Below are 18588 nucleotides of genomic sequence, written 5' to 3'. Positions count from 1 at the left end.
TGACAGAGTAAGACTCCAACTCAAAAAAAAAAAAATGAATAAATAAATAAGCTGTCATGGACAAACACTAACCCATTAGTCATTTTCCTAGTCATCTAACTTAGATTTAAGTAAGTATAATGTAAATCACAGAAAAATGAATGCTGAAAGCTATGGTAATAACGTGAACAAACAGAATTTAGTTTTGCAAACCCCAGTGACACTATCAAATAGTAGTTTCCTTAAAATTATATCCTTACCCTCTCTAACATTCCAATGATATATCTAGTATCTGTAAAAGGTCCTATTTCTTCGTGACATCTGCCATAAACAATAGCAAGAGCTTGTAAGCACAAGCACTTCATGTTTACTTTGGGGGTGAGTAGGAAGCGATGATAGAGTTCATTGAAAAATTCATACCTAGATTAAAAAAAAAAGTTTACAATAGAAATAGTCATGAAACCAAAGTAAAAACAACTATAACAGAATATAGAGTAGCTCACGATCTCTTAATTGATCCACTTTCTTCATTCTCATCTTCTTCCAACAGTAATCTCAGATAATAGTCTCCTATTTTGATTTCCTCTGCCAGGCACTCATATTTAACCTTTATTAATGAAAGCAAATTACATTATTTTAGGTTACAGTAGAGTTTTTACAATTTCCACATAATCATTTCTTACCATTCTCTCTTTTTTTTAAATTGGGGTATCATTCTGCTACCCAGACTGCAGTAAGAGTACAGTGGCATAATCATGGCTCACCACAGTCTCAAACTCCTGGCCTCAAGCAATCCACTCACCTCAGCCTCTTGAGTAGCTGGGACTATAGATGCATGCCACACAGCCCGGCTAATTTTTTAAAACTAATTTTTCAATTTTTGTAGAAACGCTGTCTTGCTATGTTACCCAGGCTGGTCTCAAAATCGGCGGCTCAAGCAACCCTCCCATCTCAGTCTACAGAAGTGTTAGGGTTATAGGCATGAGCCACTGCATCCAGCCTCTTATGATTCTTTCTATTTGGAGCTTATCCTTTCTTAAAATATCTGTTAATTCATTATTATTAACTTGACTTACTATTTTAGCTAAACCCCAATTTTATGAATGGAAAACTTGCTGATAAAATTGTCACTGTACCACATGGTATAATGAAGTTTAAGGAAAGGCCGGATGAAATCCGCTTCACTCCCTTCCGGGTCTGCCACAACTAAACAGGGAGCAGATGGGCCCGCAGCACACACAGTTTGCTCAACTCACACACAGGCTACTTCGGGCCTCCCCTCCTCCCCCAGCGCTACCCCTGGCTGGCATGCCAAGACATACAGCCAACACATCAACCACATCTCACTTCTTTTGTAGTACTCCTCCTCTGTCAGCCCAATCACTCCACGCTACTGCATGGGGGTGATAAATGGGCAGAAGTTGAAGACCAGGAGTTGCAGCGGCACCATGACCCTCCCACTCAGGCTGTGTCTCAAGGAAAGATTTGCAGGCAGCTGCAAAAGGAACTTCCTTCAACAGACTGCCAAATTTTTTCCCAAAGCATAAAATGACTGATCTCAAATATAAACCACAGAAAATTAAGTATATGTGTGTATGTATCTTCATTGCACTCTCCTTCTATAAATTCTGAGCACTGAATTCATGCAACTTCTAATTATTACACATACGAAGGAAGACCCCAAAAAGCCAAAGTACTTTTGGAAGATGGGCCCCTTGTGGTCCAGGCTTCTCACACTAAGTAGGTATTCTAGGAACCTATCGGCATCAGTGTATCAGCTGGCATTGCTATAAGAGGCTGTCTTTGGCTCCAGTTAATTTTGGGGGAGTTTCCTTCAATGTATTTGCCCATTTCATGACAGGTGATTTATGAGCACATCTGTCCACACCATGCTGAGTTCAGCACAAACCTCCATGCTCCATCCTCCCCATTCACCTGATCTCATCCTGAGCACTTTTTTTTTTTTTTTCCTCCCCGGATAAATAAAAGGCCTCAAAGAAAACCGTTTGCCGCCAGGCTCAGGGGCTCAGCCTGTAATCCCGCGCTTTGGGAGGCCGAGGTGAGTGAATTGCCTGAGTCCATGGGTTCAAGACCCATCTGGGCAACTTGGTGAGACCTCATCTCTACAATAAATCAAAAAAATGAGCCGGGCGTGGTAGTGCACACCTGTAGTTCCAGCTCCTTGGAAGGCTGAGGCAGAAAGATTGCCGGAGCCCAGCAGGTCAGTGGCCGGGAGCGGCCACTGCACTCCAGTCTGGGTGACAGAGTGAGACTCCAACTCAAAAAAGTAAAAAAAATAAAACCGTTTTGCCGATGTAGAAGAGGTAAAACAAAAAAACAACAGAAGCACTAAAAGGCATCAACACTGACAAATTCAGACTGTTTTGAGCAGTGGAAAAAGCATCTTGATAGCTGTGTTGCATCAAACGGAGAGTACTTTGAAGGTGAATGAAGTTTAAACATATAAATACACAATTTTTTATAAATAAGTTTCAGGGTTTTTTAAGCCCCCCCTCGTATACTGTGCACCATACATTGTTCTAGACAATGGAAACACAGCAGTGAGTAAACATTAAAAGATATGTCCTTACAGGCATAGCAGATAAAAAGTGAAATGTGTGTAACAGTTGGGTGGTAGTGGGTATTACAAAGTAAAATTAAGTAGGGTAAGGGATAAGGAGAGAGGCAATGTATGTGATTTATATGTGTGTGTATAAAAGGGGTTGCATTTTTAACAAAGCAGCCAGGGAAGGCCCACTCAGATCATGGCAATGTTTGGGGTTGGGGTGGGGGGATACAGAGATTTTGTCTTTTAAGATTTCAAGTGAGATGGGAAGCCACAGGAGCACTGAGGGTTTTGAGTGAAGAAATATGGCCAGACTCAGTGGCTCAGCATGTAATCCCAGCATTTTGGGAGGCAAAGGCGAGTGGACTGCCTGAGCCTGTGGGTTCGAGACCAGCCCAGGCAACTTGGCGAGACCTCATCTCTACAATAAATCAAAAATTAGCTGAGCGTGGTAGCGCACGCCTGTACTTCTGCAACTTGGAAAGCTGAAGCGGAAGGATCACCGGAGCCCAGCAGATCGATGCTGGGGTGGCTGTGAGTGTGCCACTGCACTCCAGCCTGGGTAACAGAATGAGACTCCAACTCAAAAAAAAAAAAAAACAAACAATCAAGAACACTCTGCTGCTACGTTGATAATAGATTATATAAGGAGGCAAGGGTGGAATCAGTGACATTATTACAATCTTGTGTTTGTTTTGTTTTTGAGACAGGGTCTTACTCAGTCACCCAGGCTGGAGTACAGTGGCACGATCATTGTTCACTGCAACCTCAAACTTCTCAAGTGATCCTTTCGCCTCAGCCTCCCAAAGTAGGTAGAAATACAGGCAAATGCCACCATACCTGGCCTTTTTTTTTTTCTTTGATATGGTGTCTTGCTATATTACCCAGGCTAGTCTCAAACACCCAGGCCTCAAGTGACCCTCCACCTTAGTCTCCCAAAGCACTGGGATTGCAGACGTGAGCCACCAGGTCCGGCTGACATTGTTACAATCTAATAGCAAAAAGGTTGGGCTCTGGATAAATTTTGAAGGTGTTCTATATAAAATTTGCTGACAAACTAAATTTGGGGTATAAGAAAAAAGATAATTTCAAGTATTTTGACTAGAAAATAAGTAGTCATTATCCAAGATCAGAGAGACTATAAGAGAAATAGGCTTAGGGGAAAAACAACAGCACAATTTTGGAGAAAAGTTCTAGAATCTTTTTAGATATCCAATTGTGAGACAAAAATCTGAAGTCCAGAAAAGAAAGTGTAAGGAGGAGATAAAAATCTGAAAGGCATTAACAAATAAAGAACACTTAAACCCAAGAGACCTGAGATCACTGAGACAATGAATAAAAATGAAAAGAGGTACAAGAACTGGTCCTTTGGGGCTAGCCAGCATTTAGTTGTCAGGAAGATGGGGAGAAATGAGTAAGGAAGACTGAGAAGAAACAGACAGTGAAGGAGAAAATCTAGAATATAGACTCCCCAAACCAGAGTTGAGTTTTTTACTGTGCTAAGGAAGGAATGAGTACATTCAAATTATTACATATTTTAGAAATACAGTTGGGTTAATGATCAACGCCTGGAGGGTCACCCACATGCTCATATTCACAGCTACTATAATAGTTTAAATTATATATGTTATATATATAATAAATATACTTAAATTATGTGTATACAAACATATATATAATTGTCTACCAACATGTTTCTTGTTTTCACTGTTCTACATATCAATATTTTAATAGAACAGCAAAATATGGTCACATTCAGAATAATATTACTATGAAAAAATAAACCAGCTACAAAGAAAAGGCGAAGAGGGTTATGTTTCCATGGAGAAAGAACCTAAATGTGTCAGAGATGGGAAAAAAAAAACAAAACAAAAAAACAAGCAAAGGACAGATATGGAATGCACAGGATCAAATTTATTAGAATTCCTATATTGTTCTCAAGTGCAAAGTCACTTAACAAAGTTAATTTTTCATTTTTGTCTCTGGCAAAGATTAAAGTTTTCCAATAATTCCTCCATAACATTAGAGGGGACAGGAAAAGACAAATTACATAATTATCAATATTTTTTTTTAAAAAGTCACTCCTAAACAGTACATGCTTCATTTTTTTAAGGTTAACATACGACAAAAATTAAACTTTACCTCAAATTCATGATGGTTCCAAGATATCACATTAGCACTACCAAGCTCTCTATCAATATTAAACGCTCTCATTTCAGATTCGAGAGTATCTTTCAGTTCTTCTCGTGTTTTGAAATTCCAAATGAGGTTTGACCTGGCATGGTCTTGACCGAACCTAGACACATACAAATAATTATAACATAGCAGGAATCAATAAACATTTTTTTAGCAAAGAAAAAATAAAGAAAATAAAATCTGTGTAAGGCAAGTAGAGTAAAATGTTAATAGTAATAGGTATACAGGTAATCACTAACAAATTCTTTCACTCATTTTGTATGTTTGAAAGTTTTCTTCATAAAATATTGGGGGAAACATCAACCTGAACTATAAAACCAATCTGTGTAAATTATAAAAGTGAACTTATATTTCAATGTCAATATTTATTACTAATATAAATTCCAGTTAGAAAAAATTCTATTGTCAGATTGCATATCTCAGATTGAGGATAAGAACTACTGAGCTTTTGAGTGTGAAGCCTGTGGGATGAATAACATTCTATATGAGGACCTTGTAGACTATTCCAGAGAGGATGCTGCTCAACTGCCAAGACATGATCAAGCATTTTTTAAGTGTCTTCCTTGTACGCTTGGAATGACTCAACTAGTGTAATAAATTTGAGCACAAGTCTGTGCTGGGAATGGATGGGCTTCACATACGCTCACTTTCAGTCTGCAACCTTCCTAGAAAGTTTCATTTCAGAGTACCAAAGAAGATCTGGGAGGGACAACACAATGGAGAGATTCCTGGGGGAAAAATCCAAGGCATATACTTAAGGAAATACTACATGCATACAGTATAGTTTAAAAGTGGCATGGGGTGCTTTCAAAGCACATATTTTTCTTTATTAGACAAGGTATAATCAGTATGTCAGCTTCCGGACTGAGTTACCTTAAAAGTTTTGCAAACTCCCTGAAATATTTGTTTCTTTATATTTCTGAAATATTTAAGTCTTTCTCTCTGTACGGAGGGCAGATGGGGGCTAAGGTAGTGGATGGGAAGGAAAAGGAGATTACCACATTTGAAGGACTGGAAAAGAACACGAGATTGTCTAACTTTCATGCTCATTTCTCACAAGTCTCCTTACGTTTTCATCATCCACCTCTTTTAAGACGCCATTTCCAACAAGGCTTAAAGAAGCATGCAATTATTCCTAAGCCACAATAAAGTGTTTTAAACTATCACTAAAAAATCTTTAAAGTAATTTTAGCTCTTAAGATTAACAACACTCGATGAAAAGCAACAATATTATAGATGTATCTCTACTCATATCAGTCTTCACAGTTCTTAAACTTGACAGTATAAAAATAGCTGTGGCATAAAGCACTAGTTCCAGAAGAAAAGCCTGTCATAATCCCCCCAATAGCAAGACTAAATTTAATCTATAATGGAAAAGAAGCCTAAAGTTTACCTATAATAGAAGAGATCCCAATTTGCTTCTATCTTTATTCTTTGTCTTCTCTTTCGAAGAACTACTGGCTTTTGATTTATATTCTGGAATAGAAAAAAAAAAACTTCATAGTGCTTCATCTGGAGCTCCCAAATAGCCTCAGTCAAGAGATCACCACTTTATAAGTGATGAGAAACATTTACTTCATCAAGTTGTGACAGACGCAAAATTAATGAAACAGATAAAGTCTATAAAATATGAATATAGGACATTATATCACATATAATAATTTGCCAGCATATATTTCTATAATGTTGCTCAAATACTTTCTAGGTAGCCTAAAGTTATTGCTTCAACACTAAATTTTGTTAAAGCTTAGAGTGACCATCAATAAAATTTGTTAACAGCCAAAAACAGTGACTTGTTTCAAACATTTACATGCAGTTAATACAAAAGTCACGAGACAACAATAGATGCAAAAGATTACAGGTTATTAAACTGCTACCAAAGCCAAGAGGAGCAAGTACAAATTGCAATCACCAATGGAGAAAAAATATGCATATACATTCAGTCACACGTGAAGTGAGACCTGAATTTATTAAACAAAGAATATCAAAGACAACTTCACATGCCAGGCAGTTTAATGCATTTCACACATGTAGCGAAACTTAAACTCACCATATTGTTTTTGTCCTGAATTTAATTATAAAAAGGAAAAAAAATCAAATTAAAAAAATAAAGAGAGTAAGCCTGTATCTGCTAAGTAATATCTAATATACAAATTCCATGAGGATGTCACCAATATAAAATCATCTTCACTTTAAGACAGAAAAAGGCCTACCTGCTTGTCTAAGTCTATGATCAGACTTTAGGCAGTCATAACCCTTTGAGAAATCAAAGAAAGGTATGGCCTGTTTCAGAGATAGGCACATACACAAGGTTTGTAACTGGGGGAGAAGATTTCAAAGAATCACTGAAGTCTGTACATGAACTGGAGGTTAAGAATCTCTGACCCAGGTGAAATCTGTATATAGTTCAGACATGAAAATTCAAATCCTCAATGTAACAGAAACAAAAAGCAGAAAGTGGTAGCAATTAAAACATGAAAGTCTGTGCTTCAATCAAGTGGTAAGTTATATAAATAAAACAAGAAAACGGACTATATTCCACAAAAAAGAACAAAGGTAGAATGAGTAGTAATTTTTTTTTAAAGTGAAGAGTAAGGAGGGGGTAGGGGCAGGGCTAAAAAAAAGTAAATGCTGTTTGAAATATAAAATCTACTAGTTATATAAGGAAATGTTTCCTACAAATTTTAATTTTGTGCACTACCACAAAAACTACTGCAAGGTGGCTTGAATAAAGTATATAAATAAATTGAAATTTGGCTTAATGACAAGCCTTTCCTTAAACTTTCTAACTAAGAAGTACTTTCCTTAATATCACCTCTTTACACCCCTGCACAGATAAAAGGCTGGCAGTTCAGAATAATGAAAGAGTAAATGCTATACAGAAAAAGGACAACCAGCAATCCATAAACTGAGCTCATCAGAGACTTAGGCTAAGAGCTCTAGCCAGTTAAACAAATTCCTAAACTGAAAATAACATAAATAAGAAAAACAGACTTATACATTTACTATTAATCCAACACACAGCATCAGCTACAAATGGAACTGGCTTCATAAACATTCTGATTATATAAGAAATGCTGCTCATTTCAAGACTAGCCAGTTAATCTTGACAATTGTTAGTGTTCAGATTTTCCATTAAAGCACAAGATATTGCATACTTTGATGTTAGTGCTTCTACGAATAAAATAGTCAAAGATTATTCACTGTTTCCTAAAGAAATTAATGTTAAAAAATAATACCCAGGCAGAAATGAAAATCAGCTAATGCTAATAAAAGATCTTCTTGACCAACATATTTATTTCACATTATTACTTACTCAAAAGTTTCATTTCATGTAAATGATGGCAACAAACCAGTAAAACATTTTTTACATTAAAATACATTCTTTTTCCTTAGAATTATTGTCTTTAAATAGCAAATTATTATACATATTTCCAACTAAAATAGCTTTGTGTTAACACTTATGCTGAATAAATGTTACACACGAAATCTGACGCCAAAAACTGATTTGCAGTAAGATAGCCGTATTTAACAGATTGAAACAACTGTTATTTTAGAAATGAGTTTAACAATCTGAAGCTAAGAGCTTATAATTTTTAATGACTGTAAAAATCATTCATATATCATATCTGTAGCTTTTTCAACTATTCAAATGCTATAGCAATATTATCAAGTCTACAATGCTTTTATGATCATCTTGCTTGTACAAGCAGGACCCCCAAAAAACCCAGATTTTATTTATAAAAACTGCATACTTATTCTTACATGCTTAAACTTCAGTCACTTTCAAAGCACTCTCCATTCAATGCAGCCACTGCTCGAAACAGTTTTTGAACTCATCAATTCTGATGTTTTTTAGTTTTGTTTCACCTCTTCCACATCAGAAAAACATTTCCCTTTGAGGACCTTTTCCATCCGGGGAAACAAAAAAAAGTCGCTTGGGAGAGGACAGGTGAATAACGAGGGGTCATGCTGTTTTTGGTAAAAAACGGTTAAATGCTCAGCGCGGCGTGAACTGGTGCACTCGTAAATCGCCCATTTTGAAATGGGCATAAGCATTGAAAGAATCTCCCCCCCAAAATTCACTGAAGCTGAATTCAGTCTCTCACAACTATGCTAGCTGGTACACTGATGCCGATGGGTTCCTAGAACACTTACCAAGCAGGGGGAAGGCTGCAACTACAAGGGACTTGCCCTCCAAAAACTAATTCTGGTTTTTGGGGGGTCCTCTTTATATATCAAAGCAACCCTATGAGATAGAGAAGGGAGGCATTGTTATGCTGATTTTATGAAAGATGAAAGTAAGGTTCTGAAAATCCGTAACTTGGGTTAATAAGTGATAAACCAAGGTCCGACGCAGGTTAACCAGTTCAAAATTCATTTTTCTCTTTACTATCCTGGATAACTTGAAAGTCGGTCTAATGATTCTTTATATATATTGAAAATATCACTTACACATATTAGCACTAGCTCATAATGCTCAAGATCTAAAGAAATGAAAATTGGTCCCAATTGCAGGTAGATATACAAGACTGTAACATTTGTTTTTTTTGGTTTTTTTTATTTTTTTATTTTTTGTTGAGTTGGAGTCTCACTCTGTCACCCAGTCTGGAGTGCAGTGGCCGCTTCTGGTCACTGCAGCCTCAACCTGCTGGGCTCCAGCGATCCTTCCGCCTCAGCCTTCTAAGTAGCTGGAACTACAGGCGCGCACTACCACGCCCAGCTAATTTTTGATTTACTGTAGAGATGAGATCTCACCAAGTTGCCCAGGCGGGTCTCAAACCCACGGGCTCAGGCAATCCACTCACCTCAGCCTCCCAAAGCGCGGGATTACAGGCTGAGCCTCTAAGCCCGGCTTATAACATTTGTTTTATGATGTTTATATATTCTGGAACTCTATAAGAAACCCATTTGTTTTAGAAAGATATTAAAATTATTTTCCTTGAATAAGGAACAAGCTATCATAAATAAAGAGATGGTTAAAGGGAAACAACAGAGATGTGATCAACAAAAACTGTGAGATCAAGTCCGCTTCTACAGGACATACCTCAATTATAAAATAAGTATTAAAATATGAATTAGAAGTAGGTGGGGACATTCATTTTAAAGTTTCAGGTATGCAGTGAGAAATATGTGAATATCATCTCAGCTGACACACAGAAGTGCTATTAGTTTGGAAGCAAATTTTATTTTTACCTCTTTTTGAGCAATGCCCATCCTATCCCTCCAATGCATCAATACAAGATCCACTTTTTCTTTGGCAAATTTTTCAACTTCTTTAGCAGCTTTTCCAGCTAATCTTTGCCACTCTGGAACTTTATTAAATTTTCCATACTGATCCTGTAAAATAATGTTGACTCCATTACATATCTGCTTGCAAACTGATTTTTAAACTCTGTGTAAAGCTGAGTCATACTATCTGTTTTACATGATAAAATAAATACTGGATGTTAAAGGTCAATGAAAAAAAGAAAACTTCTATAATAAATTACACTTTTTGTCTAAGAAACTTTAACTTTTCCACTTAGGTTTCAAGATGACACCTTTTTGAGGGGTGGCCCAGATGCAAGTAGGAGATGGGTCCAGATAGAGGAGGAGGAGTGAAGACAGAAAAAGAATATATGTAAGAAACTATTATAACAGCATACCATGAAAAACATTTAAGTAATTTTCCCAGGGATAGCCCAACTCTAATAATTCACATAGGTCTTATAAGGAAAAGAGGCCTACCTAATTAACTTTTTTCACTGCAGCGTCCCACTCTCAATTGAGTTGGGGTCTCACTGTCCCAGGCTGGAGTGCAATAGCACAATCACAGCTCACTGTAGCATCAACTGCCTGAGCTCAGACGATCCTTCTGCCCCAGTCTCCTGAGTAGCTGGGCCTACAGGGACATGTTACCACGCCTGACTAATTTTTTATTTCTATTTTCATACAGACGAGTCTCACTATGTTGCCTAGGCTGGCCTCAAACTCCTGGGCTCGAGCAACCCTCTCACATCGGCCTTCCAAAGTGCTGGGATTGTAGGCATGAGCCACTGCACTCGGCCTTATTGGCCCCTTTTACCAATAGCATTTAACTATCTCATTTTATGTGCAAAATGCCACATTACACACTTGAAACTGTTTAAAAAATCCATTCCTGAATGAGCCAATAAATTGAGTTAGAAAAACAAAACATATAGCAAAATTACTGCTATTCATAAAATTAGATTGTACAACTCTGTAAATATACTATAAATTATTGAACTGCATACTTAAAAGAGGTGAATTTTATGGAATGTAAATTTTACGTCAAGAAAGTTGTTACCAACAACTTAAAAGGAGTACTACTAACCAATGCAACAGATTCATCATTTATTTCTAAAATTTTTAGTGAGTTTCGGAAGACTACATAATACTCAAGAGAAAAGACACTTAGGACAATCGTATTTACCATTGCTATCTTCACATTATCTCTAACATGCATCCGATCAGCATCTTTCTCAGGAACGAGGTCTGAGCTGTCCAAGTAAGCCAGCAAGCCTGGCGGCTAAAATCAAAGAACAAAACGCAAAGTTCATTTCAAAACAACTGTATAGATGAAAATTTTGCCTTGAAAATCCATATAAATTGATACTGTGATTTAGCTATAGAGGGTAACAGTTACTTTATGGTAACTCCTATGATAAATACCTTTTCAATCAAAAACAAATTCCTTTAACACTATAGATAACTTACTCAATAAAACTTTACTGCGAAGTATATAAATCTTTCTAGTTTCTCAACTGACTTACCAAAATGCGTTTCAACAAGTTTGTCGCAGTTGCATTATCAGCTGTCCAGAGTCCCACTAAATGTCTACTTAGCTGTCTGAAAAAAGCAGACGTTGAGAAAGGTTTGCTGCTTTATCTCAGCTAGAACAGAAAGGAATTTTTAAAAACAAAATATCATATAATTATAAAAATATGGCTACAATAAAAAAATAATTCTGTTAGAAATAATTTTTAAAAATTAGTATTTTAATGTGGAGAGATGTTTGAGACAGTAATTTAAATGTTGCCAAAATTTTCTCCAAATTAAAATGTCCCTGATAAACACCCTAATTTTCAATGGATCTTAACTTGAAGAAGTAGGTTCCTACCCATTTAAAGAAAGAAAAAAATTAAAAAACAATTAGACTTGATGACACAATTAGTTCGCATGAGTCCTGATACAGTAGTGAGAATGGCATTCCATCATTCTTTGGGATTCTGAACAAACAGAATTCAATAACTATGGTCTAAAATAACCTTTCTGGCAAGATCACAGGTATAAAATATTCTCAGTTTTGGAATCTGGACAAAGAACTAAACCACCTAGAGCAAATTATTCTACTTATCCATCTTAAAAACTAAAAGCATATTTTGTTCAAAGAGAAAACATAAGATCCACGCTGAATCTGTTGTTCAGTCATTTACCAATCTTAATCTCCATGACATCTGTTTTCTGAATTGGAAGTGTCTCATGAGCAGGAACTCTATTTCACTCACCGCTGACCCTCTGTGCTTTAGGGGGGATTCAATTACCATTTGCTGTAAGTACGGTCATGAAACCGATGTGGCAAATAGCCAAATAACCACCTATCGACATAAGTTTTACATATGCTACATTCCTCGAAAAACAAAGTTTAATAGCAAAACGCAAAATGTACTTTGTCGTCAGAAAGTAGACATAACTAAAACTGTTCACTTCTGTGCCCATATGAAAGCTAACATTTCCTTCACTAGTAGTTGGTAGCTATCAGATCAGTGAACTCCTAAAATGTGTTTAGAGATAAAAGAGATAAAACTTTATAACAGCAATTTGTAAAAGATATAGCCATGCAAGTCAAAGGATATTTCTATTATACACTGATGGGTTTTTTTAACACTTAATTCAAATACTACTAATTTTTTGAAATTTTCTCCAAATTAAAATGCTTCCCTGATAAATACATTAATTGATCACAGCAGGAAATTTAACTATAATAAGATGAACACTACAAGCAAACTTCTAACACGAAAGTTTAATGAAAGATGGTGTCCAGCAGTGCTTAGGGAGGTTACTAGGGCAATACTCATCCTTTTATGTATTTCTATCCTCTGAGGCAACACTAAAGACTACTTTCGTGGCTAACATTTACAAGTAAGGGAGGCAGATAGCTTCTTATAACAGTATAGACACAGAAAACCATTGGCAAGACAGCATACCATGACATATAATCACTGGACACAGGTGACAAAGAACGGAAATTTACAGCATTGTAACAAAGTACATGAGTCAGCAATTTATGCTATTATTTAAAAAATCAAAAAAATGATTAAAAATATTTATAATACTCATTTTTTACTAATGAGTCATAATATAGTACACTCAGGATAGCCAACAGGGTCACATATCAGGAATCACAAAGAGGGCTAAAGGGGCTAGAATTCACGTAGCCTGGAATAAATGAATAAATATATGTTTCCTTATACCTGAATGATTATTAGAAGACAGAAGATGATTCATCAAAGGGTAAAGTTTTTAACTACAAGAGATTTAGTTAGATAAGCCTTAAGTTTAGGCTGGATTTTTTTTTTTTTTTAAGCAATATACCTACTAAAATTCAACTATGTGAGGTTTTCACATGGGGTCATGTGCATGAAGTTTTAGTTCCATAAGCCTCTTACTTATGGAACTTTAAGATACTTTTTTCCATATTGGTCCCATGACTGGAATTCAGAGCCTGATAACAGAATACTAGGGAAAAAGGCAAACAGTTTTTTCCTCTGAGTTACCCACAGGCAGAAACAATGGCCGTTTGGGCACAACCCTTCCATGAGGGAGGAAGAAGAAAACAAGAACTAGGTAGATCAAAACAAAATGGAATATCTACATACTCAAACACTATTCTGTGGTCAGAATATGTTCTCTAAACAAGAAGTTAGTTCACAGCAAATTAAATAACCTACCTATTTGTAAGCATCCTTTGATCGGAGCTTATTGTAAACATCGCAGTGTGCAAGTGTCGAGGTAAGGCGCCTTCACTTAGGGCAAGTTCCTGCATTTTTGTAGCAATTTCTCTGTCACCTTCCTTTGGAAAAAGGGTAAGATGATCCCTAAAGCAGCAATCTGGAACGAGCTGTCCCAACTTTAAAAAAAAACTAATTTTACATCTTTAAATAAAATATTCAATATATAATAAGAATTAAAAACTTAACTTTCAGTCACCCATATGACACAGATTAGGAGTAGAAAGGTAATTTTGAAGATATTATTTGTCTTTGAAATGAGGTTCAGTTGTTTCCAGGCAAACTGACCTTATGAATTATGCTCTGCTAAATCTGATATTAAAATTAAATTCATTCTGCATATACATCAGCCAAAAGAGAGGAGAGGTAATGCAGGGAAATCAGCATTCCTACCATAGGCATCTGCAAACCTGGCCTGCTTTTGTTATTGATGACATGCTCATTTTCATAGTGAATACAATTCTTTGTTTTTTTAAAGAATGGTATGATATGGGGGTCGCTCTTTTTAATCTGAGTTTCCTTTGCTTATATGGACTCACTCTGGCAACCGGCAAGATAAACAGGATTATTAGCCAAAGGCAATCATGGAAAAGTAAGCAATGTGCTATTTAAGGAAACCTGTCGAAAAGCAAAAAGGCTCACAATGTTAGTGAAAAAAGTATAAGTAGTACAATTATACAAAATGAATATGTGGTATGTATACAAATATATACATGGCATATATAGGCGCATATATCATTCTGAACAGCGCACAGTCTAAGAAGAAATTCACCAAAATGCTAACAGAAGTCAACTCTGGATGATGATTTATTTTTATTTGTTCCTTGTACTATTTCTGTACATTCCAATTTTTTTCAAAGATCATATACTGCTTTTACAATTAGAAAAAAATAAGTTAAGGTAATTAAAATTTATTAAAAAAATAATTTAAGGATTTCAGACTAAATAAAGTCTCTCTCACAGATATCAGCGCTAGTCAATGGCTATGAATCTGACACATGTATTTTGTACCTGAAGCCAAAAGTTACCACCTAGATTTTTACTTGGCACTCAATAGTATTTCTGTATGTAATGTATGAGTGGCAATGCACTGGTGGATCAGGTCAGGAGTAAACTTTTATTTGGCTTCATGGTCCTAATTGTGCTTTGGAAACCATCAGCTCTGCAAAAGTGAAAAATGGGGAACCCACTAACTAGAGGGGGAAAAGTAGCCTTTAGTTGTATTTACACACTAGAAATGCAAATAAACGTTGGATGTTCCAACCAATTTAATGCCTATATCCTGTTTTTATAGCCACGTAAGGGCTTACTAACTTTGTGCTTACTATTTAGTTGTATGCTATATTAACGCACCACAATAGCTGAGTTTTTCTGACAAAAGGAGCACTCTTACATTTTATTCAAATTGCTACTATAACAATGAAATAATTTAAAAGCCATTGAGAGGGACGTCATTGTTAACATCACAGCATAGAGTCAACATTCATAGCCATAATCTTTAAAAAAAAAATAAAGATAAAGCAACTATCTTTAAAAAGCAGTATCTCTGACAATATCATGTCCTGACTTCTAGAGCTTAATTACAAATGTACTTAAGCATAAGGAATTTTCTGTTTCTATTCTTATTTGATGCCATTTTTTAATCAACTGACTCCATTAATAGATTTCTATGAAACCTCAGGACTTCGAGATCTCAATATTATCACTATCATCCCCCAAAGAGCAAGAGATAGAATGCTAACTTTTAATTATTTTTTTAAAAATGAACAAATAACACAGAAAGATTCACCTGCTCTATAAACCCACCTGCTCAAGATCTTAAAACTCTTAATACTGAGGATTGTTTCTGCAACTAGTTTAAAACTAATTTCTGAATAAAGATTTAAAATTACTTTTCTTACCCAGAGAACTGCATGTTTCCCAACTTCAATTAAAATAGTCAATCTACATAAAAGTAAGCTTAACATTTCGAAATTGTTCTCTCACCTCTATTATTGCCTTCATAACCAATCCAGCTCCCTTTATAATCGCCATGGAAGGATGCTTTAAAACGAGGGGGGGAGAAAAGTATTACTGAATAAAACACAAATGCATTCCAATGCATTTAACTATTGCTTTTAAGGAGGATAAAGAGTTTTATGCAAGGTGTAAGCCATAAAATTAGTGAAGTATACAACTCAAAATCAGTTTAGTTAAGTATTTTAGTTTTCTTACAAGACAGCTTTGTAGATAAAGAGTTTACATCAGTAGGATGAATAACTATATAAATACTATAGTAATTATTATACTAATAAAAATATAAATGTCACATACACATGTAAGGATGTAAGTACTATAGTAGTATATAAAATAACTAGTGTTTATGAACAGCCTTGCTAAAGCTCATCTTGTTATTTGGGAATTTGTAAAGAAAACGGATCTTTGGGTCTGCCACAGAAATAACAGGTTTTTCACTACTTCTAAGTTGGAAGCATCAAAACGGTGTCAACAGCCATCAACAGGACTCTACTTGAAACATCAAGAAATCTGTGGGCTAACATTCCCTAGCATGATAACATACAAGGCTACACTCTATTCACCAACAGTACTACAGAAGTATGCATATACTATTTGACAAACTGGCCACAGAAGTGTTCCCTTGAATCGCTATCTGACGTTGTTATCTGATGATGAAAACACAAGCTCTCACCTGAAAGAGTTTAAAGAGTGTTCTTCCATGAGATGCTACCATCTCTAAGAGCATATCAAACTGCTGTCCTTCTGTGGTCTCACTATATGGAGCACAGAGGGCAAAGGTGAGGAAGTCCAGGAGTGAACTAATGACTAGGGCACCAGTCCCATGATCCTGAAACAAAGCAACAAACGCCTTGAAGACTCAGAGACAGGGACCTGCAGTTACACTGTAGCAATAATGTATTCTTTTCTGTTATTTTGTATGCCAGACATAACAAACATTGACTTTAATTTCTCCCCATGAGGTTCAAAGTTGAAAGACCTGTTAAGGAGTACTTGATTTGCTGGTATAGCAAATCCACCATCCACCTACCTTACAAGGAACAATTAAAATTCAGTCAAATTTCAAGAGATAACCAAGATTCCTTAAATGTATAAAACCAAGGCTAATGTTTATTTGTATAAGAAGTAGTCTTTGACAATACTTGCAAAACTCTGGTGATTTGTTTATGTTTCTTCTAGATATTACAGAATGCCCATCTCCAAAACTGTTAGGTATGAACGAGGAACACACATTTGGCTTAATTATTTTAGAGCATTTTCTTCATAAAGACTTCTTTTTTTGAGTCAGGGTCTGACTCTGTCATTCAGGCTGAAGTACCGTGGCACGACCACCACAGCAACCTCGACCTGCTGGACTCAGGCAATCCTTCCACTTCAGCCTTCAGAATAGCTGGGACCACAGACATGCACCACGAGGCCCAGTCATTTTTTTTTTTTTTTGGTAGACATGAGTTCTCCCCATGTTGCCTAGGCTGATCTTGAAATCCTGTGCTCAAGCAATCCTCTAGCCTCAGCCTCTCAAAGTGTTGGGATTACAGGCATGAGCCACCACACCCAGCCCGTAGTAACATTTTTACAGAAAGAGAAAAAAACCAAAAATTTGAATATCACTATAAAAAATCTAAAGGCTTTCCTATTTATCCTTCCTAGATGAATGGTATAGTCCTAAAACAGAATATTTTATTAGTGACCAATACTGACCAAAGTTGGGGTCTGTAAATATAACAAAAGAAAAAGGAAAAAAAAAACCACCCATGTGGGATTTCTAGAATACCTTTTAATAATGCTACAGTATTTAACCTGAAGACAACTTTAATTACAACTTACCACATGGGAATTAAATTTCTCCAGTAAGTTTTCCAGAAACTTCTTTGAAGAGAGAAGAGAAGCTTTGTTTAGCTGTTCTTGTCTTAAGTCATAGTCATCATGCATGGGCTATTGATTAAAAACAGTGATAATTCATAAGCAGTCACATGTGCTGGCATCACACAAAAGTCATGTATAAAGAGTATAAGTCATTATTCACTGTAAGAATTAAAAACCACAGCCTTTAAAGTAAGGCAAAAAGAGAAACTCATGATAAGCAACAGCAGGCAGAAGACAACTTCCCTTCGGTTTGATTATAATCGGCCCAACAAGTAACTAACATTCTCAAAAGTCACAGATCTCCTTGTCAAAAGGAAAAACAACCCCATTCTCACAAAGAATTTATATAAAAGCAAGTACTAAAATCAGCAGCAAATATTTCTTTGTCTCAAGGCAATTTTCTTTTGACTATTGGGATAACAGTTTAAAAAGCATTCTAGCATGATGGTTAGGAATAGAGTTCAAATCCCAATTTTGCTAATTACTACAACTGGGAGATCACTAGGCGAGGAAAGTTCCTTTCTCTCTCTGTCTTAATTTCCTCAGCTGTAAAATATGATTAATAGTATTTATCTCAAAGGATTACTGTTAAGCTTAGATGAGATAATTCATGTAAAATACATAGCCAACATCTAATATGTAACAAGGCTCACTATGTTTGTTCCACACAATTTTTTAACTTAAGTTGTAGTAAACTATGTATAACATAATTTATCATGTTAACCATTTTTTGGGTATATAGTTCAGTGGCATTAAGTACACTCACATTTTCATGCAACTATCACTACCCTCCATCTCCAGAACTTTTCTCTTTCCAATCCGAAGCTCTGTACAAATTAAACAACACTAACTCCCCCATTCTCCCTTCTTCCCAGGCCCTGACAACCACCATTCTTCTGTCTCTGTGAATCTGACATTATATATATATTTTGTCCTTTCGCAACTGGCTTA

General features: G+C 36.0%; 1 protein-coding gene across 2 annotated transcripts in view; it reads right to left on the bottom strand.

The window, feature by feature from the left end:
- The window catches only part of DNAJC13 (DnaJ heat shock protein family (Hsp40) member C13), a 127291-nt gene that overhangs the window by 59578 nt on the left and 49125 nt on the right, over positions 1-18588 (bottom strand). The window contains exons 14-25 of one of the 2 annotated variants that reach the window (XM_021706936.1): positions 17599-17706; positions 16445-16600; positions 15742-15798; positions 13696-13817; positions 11518-11593; positions 11178-11273; positions 9938-10081; positions 6792-6806; positions 6135-6217; positions 4688-4841; positions 483-586; positions 240-399 (exon numbers count right to left, since the gene is read on the bottom strand). In XM_021706936.1, coding sequence (XP_021562611.1) covers positions 240-399; positions 483-586; positions 4688-4841; positions 6135-6217; positions 6792-6806; positions 9938-10081; positions 11178-11273; positions 11518-11593; positions 13696-13817; positions 15742-15798; positions 16445-16600; positions 17599-17706 — 1275 coding nt within the window. The remainder of the gene's footprint in view (positions 1-239; positions 400-482; positions 587-4687; positions 4842-6134; positions 6218-6791; positions 6807-9937; positions 10082-11177; positions 11274-11517; positions 11594-13695; positions 13818-15741; positions 15799-16444; positions 16601-17598; positions 17707-18588) is intronic. The other variant, XM_008073927.1, reaches the window with a different exon arrangement.

The sequence above is a fragment of the Carlito syrichta genome, unplaced genomic scaffold, assembly GCF_000164805.1.
Source record: "Carlito syrichta isolate Samal-C Ts95f unplaced genomic scaffold, Tarsius_syrichta-2.0.1 Scaffold316213, whole genome shotgun sequence".
NCBI classification, from domain to species: domain Eukaryota; kingdom Metazoa; phylum Chordata; class Mammalia; order Primates; family Tarsiidae; genus Carlito; species Carlito syrichta.
This window is presented reverse-complemented; position numbering and strand designations above follow the sequence as displayed.